Source organism: Poecilia latipinna, unplaced genomic scaffold (assembly GCF_001443285.1).
Source record: "Poecilia latipinna isolate Pla-1442-1.1 unplaced genomic scaffold, P_latipinna-1.0 Scaffold2323, whole genome shotgun sequence".
Lineage (NCBI taxonomy): Eukaryota > Metazoa > Chordata > Actinopteri > Cyprinodontiformes > Poeciliidae > Poecilia > Poecilia latipinna.
In genome coordinates this window covers 25,165-31,248 of record NW_015114939.1, presented here as the reverse complement: position 1 = coordinate 31,248, position 6,084 = coordinate 25,165, and the positions used below count along the sequence as shown (strand labels likewise).

Below are 6,084 nucleotides of genomic sequence, written 5' to 3'. Positions count from 1 at the left end.
CACATACAGGGGTAAAGCCATCTGACCAAACGGACTGGGGCTCTGCTTGGGTTGCTAGGTTACAGGTGGAGCAGGGTTGCTAGGTAACCCTCGATGCCCATGGAATCTGACCTAATCTAAGGTTTTTAAAATGACTCATTTTCCAAACAAAATACCCACTAACTTTGCTTGGAAAGTGTTTTTTTTAAACAGTTGGGCTGTTTTAGAAGTAGGAGAAACCCAAATTGAAAATAAAAATGTGAATTTTGTATAATAAGTCCCCTTTAAAGAGAGGAATCAGAAGCAGGATAGAGTCTGTTCTAACTGCCAGTGAGGATTCACAGATGAAGTCTGGTTTCATCTCTTTGGACCTTCTCCGTCAGACTGATGCTCTCTGTCTTATTTTTTACGACTCTTTGGTCCTTATGGGTCTCAGAGGATGTTTGAACTTTGAACAGCTGGAATTAATCTAAATTTAAAGACACATTTGCGTATGAACACACTGAATCAGGAATCAGTTCTGTTCGTTCAGTCGCTCACGTCTCCGGGTCCTTCCTCCTCAATCTGCCGTCCAATCACCTCCAGCTGCACTTTCTTCTTCTGCCCCTTCTGCTCTGCATCCTTCTCCTGCTTCTCTGATTGGGCGTACCACGGCTGGGGGGTGGAGCCGTCGCAGGCGCGCCCTCCTCTGCGGAAACCCCCCCTGCCGGCTCTGACCAGCCCCCAGCCCTGCAGGTGAGTCTCGGACGTCCCCTCCTGGACGCCCCGGGTCTGGTCCAGCTCTTTGGCGCTGAGCGACGACATCCGGACCGGGACCGTGTTTCCGAACTTGGAGTAGTCCACGCAGTAGCGGCCATCTTCCTCTGTGATGATGGAGACGAAGCGCCGCCCCCACAGGATCTCCTCGGGAGTGTAGGAGGTGCGAGCCTGCATGGTGATGCCCGTCGTCTCCACCACACCTGGAAGAACAAAAATATCAGAACCGGTCTGTGAAATCAGAGATATAAACCCCCAAATGCTGCATCAGAACCACGTGGGTCAAGAGTCTGCAACCTTTAGATATTAAAAAGTAAGGAGTTAATTTCCACTCAAAAAAACTTGGAAATGTTCAGCTTGGTAATTTCTGAATTTGAAAAGTTGAAAATGTGTTAGAAAAAACTCTGAAATTTTTAGATTAACCTCAAAAATATCCTAGAAAAACCACTGAAATTTCTGAGTTAGAAATTTCCGTCAAACAATTTCCAAAAGTCAAAATTTTGCAACTTTTCAAACTCAGAAACATCCATTTTTCTAGACATTTTTTCCAGAAATTTTCTGATTTTTTTCTAACAATTTTCCAACTTTTCAAGTTAGAAGGCAAAAATTAACTAGAAGAGCTCTGAGTTTGAGAAGTCAAATATGTTCAACTTTTAGCACATTTCTGAGTGTGAAAAGTTGAAAATTTGCTAGAAAACCTTAGAAATTTTTAGATTCATCTTAGAAATTATCTAGAAAAAATTTGGAATTTTTAGTTTAAAAGTGGAAAATTTAAAACTTTTCAAACTGAACAAAGTTCTAATGGTCTAACATTTTTGACTTTTCAAACAGAAAAAATTCTGACATTCCCAAGTTATTTCTAGAAAATTTCTGAGATTAATCTATACATTTCTGTTTTTTGTTCCCGTTTCTTAAATTTTACTCTTACATAGTACTGCCCCTTTAAGAGCCATTGTGAAAGGTCCAAAGAGCCACTTGTGGCTCAGGAGCCTCAGGTTGTAGACCCCGGATGTACTGTGTCAGGTGGAACCAGGTGAGGGCGGGGCCTGACCTTCCAGGATGACGATGATCTCCAGGTCCTCTGCGGACAGAGACTGGGCGGACAGGTCGTACAGCGGACTCCCTCTCTCGATGGTGTGGCTGATGATCAGAGGAGAAACCAGGAAGATGCCGTTGCTCCTCAGAGGGTTCTCCACCTGGATGTCCAGCTGGCACACCGGGATCACCTCCCCTTCAGTCGTCACGGTGCGTCGGATCACCTGCGGGAAACAGCGGCGCTCCGATTAGCATCATATCCGGTGTTGGTGCTTCGAGAGGAACTGAAGCTTCACCTGCAACTGTATGGTGGCGGAGATGATCATACTCTTCCTCAGGTCTCCGACTCGGAACATGAAGGTGGGTCGGCCGTTTCGAGTGGCGATGACGCCGTTCCTGGAGAAGATGAGCGTCTCCGCCCTGCGGTTGGCCTGCGCCGTCTTCATGAAGACGCAGCCGAGCATCACGGCGTTGATGATCAGGCCCAGAATGTTCTGGATGATCAGCGTGATGATGGCGACGGGACACTCCTCCGTCACCATCCTGCCGCCAAATCCGATGGTCACCTGGAGTCGGAAGGAGGGCGTTACCAAATAAGGACCAATTAATGGTATATTAGATTAAAATTAGTTATATTAACGTCTGCTAGACCGTCTTTTAGTGTTGTGGTTCGGCCACCATCCAGTAGAGGGCGCCGCTGGTCATTCTTAAGCGAGCCGTTAGTATAGAAACAAAGATGGCGGAGCCATATCAGAACGGTAAAGAGAAACGGTCCACAAGAGTCCAATTTGGGGTACAAAAAGTATTTTATACGACTTTGTTTTGAAATATAAACGCTCGACAAGCTCATTTGTTACCACTTTAATATTCTAATATTCTGCTGAGCTACATGACGGAGCAGCGACAACTTCTCATTCAAAAATACTGATGCGCTGTGAAGGTGAGAATGTAAGAAATGTAAGATGAAAGAAAAGTGGAGGCATAATGGAAAAGTTGTAACATTATGGAAAATCACATGATCCCAAAAAGCAAGGTTAAGTTTATCAGTTGTCATAAGTTAAACTTTCTGGAGCAAAGTTTTAACATTCTTTCAAGAGAAAACACAGACAATACTTCAACATGAACATCTCTCTGTAAATGGGGAGTTTAATGTTTAACATAATTTATTCTTTTCAACTTTTATTTTTCTATTCAGCAGTGTTTCCTGTTTTGTTATTTTGTTACATAATGTGAGAAAACCACAAGTTTCTCTTTACTCATCCAGTATTAAATACAAATGACACAAACTGTTAAAATTCTAGGATGTCTTGTTTAAATTCAGCATATTATGACAATCAACTCAAATTTTTAAGAAAGCAGACTTTAATCAAGCTTAGTTGATCGTTAAGATCAGTCAACTTTAGATCAGGTCATTAATCAATGCCTTGCAGCAGCAGAGACGCTCACCTGGACTTCGATGGAGAAGAGGAAGGCTGAAGTGAAGGAGTGGATGGCGGTGACGCAGGGCACCGGACCCGGGTTGTTGTCTGGGTCACGGGGCTCCAGGTCTCCATGAGCGAAGGCCAGGAGCCACCAGATCATCGCGAAGAGCATCCAGGAGCAGAGGAAGGCCGAGGTGAAGATGAGGAGGGAGTGCTGCCACTTCAGGTCCACCATGGTGGTGAAGACGTCCTGCAGGAAGCGACCCTGTGAGAGAAAACAACCAGAAAACATCAAAACATGGCTGACCTCCGACCCCGCTGAAGGCTCATCTGTCTTCTTCGTCATCATCATCTGTTGGAGGAGGATGTGGAGTCATCATTTAGGAGAAACGCAAAGAAACGGAGGAAAATCAGGGCAAAAATGTGCAGATGAATGAGGTTCTGGTTAACATCAGGCTAACAGAACCCTGTTGATGGACTGAAGCTCAAACCTCCATTAGTAAAGTTACACAGTCAAAAATTAATGGCAACATTTTCACTCATGTAGAACTGTCAAGAGGGAAAAATGGGGATTCATTTTTCAAAGTCATATTTTCACCACGTTATTCATAAATGTTAGTTTCACACTAAATATTTAGTTAAAGCCATATTTTTAGTTTGAAGCTAAATATTTAATTTATCAACTAAATATTTTTGCTCCAAAATCAATATTTAGTTAGTAAACTAAACAAAATCTTTAGCTTGAAACAAGAAAGTTAGCAGCTGCTAGCCAGAACTATATGTTTAGCTTGCTAAGTAGTTAGTTTGGAGCAAAATATTATAAACAATATTTTTTATAAAGCTAAAGATTTTGTTTGCAAAGCTACTAAATATAGAGTTAGCAAGCTCAATATTTAGTTTGCAAATAAAATATTTAGATCCAAACTAAATCATTAACTTTAAATTACATTTAGTTATGTTTAGTTAGCAGCAACATATGTCTGTAGAGACTGGAACTAAATGTTTAGCTTTCTAATGAAGTAGTTAGTTTGGAGCTAAACATTTACTTTATGAACTAAATATTTCGCTTAAGCTAAATTTTTAGCTTGCAAGCCACTATATGAGCGACATGGACAACCGCCCACGGTGGCATCTTGTGGGGGGCACCATAAAGGCAATTTGCCCAGAGCACCAAACAGGCTAGGACCGCCTCTGCATCGAGTCCAATCTGGTTGCATCTTTATAACAGAACTATTATTATCATGATTTCAGAAGTACGTTAACCTTTTTCACCAGAACTGACCCGCATCCCGGGTCCACACCTCAGACTGAACACAGAAACAGACTCGGCCCGTCTACCTGCTCCCTGATGTTCTTGTGAGCCACGTTGCAGGATCCAGTTTTGGTGATGAAGCGAGCTTTGAGGGACCTGGTGCGGCTGCGGTTCGGCTGGTTCTGGTCCTCAGCCAGCCGGGTCAGCCGGAACCCGTCCGGCAGGAGGCCCTTCCTGGCCAACATGGTGCTACAGTAACAGAACAACATGCGATATTTACTTTATCTGATGGGACAAAAGATCATCTAAAGCAAGTTTTTAAAGCTGCTTTTCTTGCACACAAAACATTTTTTTCTTTTTTCCTTTTTATTAAATGTTCAGGTTTGGTTTAATAAGTTGTGTTGCTAAAATAAAACAGTTTAATTAAAGCAGAAATAATTCATCATGAACTGCTCGGTTCTGGATCTCTTTTCCTTTGTGATGTTAATTAATGTAAACCCAACCTGCAGCGTGTCACTTCCTGAAAGATCGCCAGCAGGTTTTATAAGTAAGAACATCCAGAACCGAACCCTCTGACTTCATTAGTTACAGAAAGGCTGCAACTAAAGATAATTTCAGTAATGATTATTCTGACTATTAATTGATTAATCAGTTTTAAAAATTGGCACATTCTGCAGTTTTGTCAATTAACCACTTCTCTTTTTACACAATATCAGAAATACATTAAAAGATGCAAATAAGGAAATAATTAAATTACTTTTTAAATAATTTTATTGCCTAAAACACTAAACCAGCATTCATTTAGCTTCAGATGTATTTATTTCTGTTGGTCCTAAATGCATCTATTGGTCTATTGATTTGTTGATTTATTTTTTATTAATAATTGGAGAGCAAAAGTCAGAACTTGGACCAGGTGAAACTAAAAATGCCACTTGAATTCTGGGTAGAACAGATTTACAGGCAAAGAAAGTTTTTAATCTGAAATGTAAAATCTAAATATTTTTTGTTCAGTTTTGATTTAATCACTGCTCTGATTTTCTTGTTTAATCTAACGGCCATTTTTATTTTTATGTCTATTATTTTAGTTTCTAAAGGAACAATTTGATCTCCCTGGCCTGGTGCAGGAACAGTAAATAAGGTCACAGAGATCCGCTTTCTGCAGGTAGCGCTCCTTCAGAATATTTCTGTGCTGTTGTGTTTCTGTTTTAGGATCTGATCTCATCCTGCGCCTCGGTTTTCCCAGATTTACCTGATAGATCCTGGAAAATCCTGGAAAAATAGCCGATAACGAGGTAACGACGCTCACGTTAACGCGACTCCTTCACCGGGACACGTCGTTTCACCTTCATCCCCATCCTCGTCATCATTGAGTAGATAAACATCAGCACCTGCAGACGCGCGCACAGGAGTCCAAGCGCGCGCGCGCGCACAAGGTTGCGATGTCACGTGGTGTTACCTGTTGAGGTGGGAAACGGATCAAAGGTGATCGGGGGAAGTTTTCAGGACGTGATCCGCGACACGGACTCCATCATTCCCATCAGGATGTTCTGAGACAGGGAGAACCGAGTCAGGGTGGAACAGGTGGGAATACAGTTTCCGGTTCCACCCTTCAAAATAAGACAACACGCATTTAGTTTTTTA

General features: G+C 42.0%; 1 protein-coding gene across 1 annotated transcript; it reads right to left on the bottom strand.

Moving 5' to 3' along the window:
- Positions 1 to 381: 381 nt before the first annotated feature.
- On the bottom strand, positions 382 to 6,044 carry kcnj11l (potassium inwardly rectifying channel subfamily J member 11, like). Its single transcript, XM_015018803.1, has 6 exons — positions 5,693 to 6,044; positions 4,530 to 4,692; positions 3,217 to 3,456; positions 2,067 to 2,336; positions 1,787 to 1,994; positions 382 to 938 (listed from the first exon to the last, which is right to left on the bottom strand). The coding sequence occupies exons 2-6, from the start codon at positions 4,686 to 4,688 to the stop codon at positions 508 to 510; spliced, it is 1,308 nt and encodes a 435-aa protein (XP_014874289.1). The 5' UTR covers positions 4,689 to 4,692; positions 5,693 to 6,044; the 3' UTR covers positions 382 to 507.
- Positions 6,045 to 6,084: the final 40 nt, after the last annotated feature.

Excerpts from the sequence above, each read along its gene's own strand:
- kcnj11l (XM_015018803.1), bottom strand. The coding sequence starts at position 4,688 with ATGTTGGCCAGGAAGGGCCTCCTGCCGGACGGGTTCCGGCTGACCCGG. Across the intron at positions 2,337-3,216 it reads TCTTCTCCATCGAAGTCCAG|GTGACCATCGGATTTGGCGG; the intron begins GTGAGCGTCTCT and ends TTCCGACTCCAG. Across the intron at positions 1,995-2,066 it reads CCGCCACCATACAGTTGCAG|GTGATCCGACGCACCGTGAC; the intron begins GTGAAGCTTCAG and ends TGTTTCCCGCAG.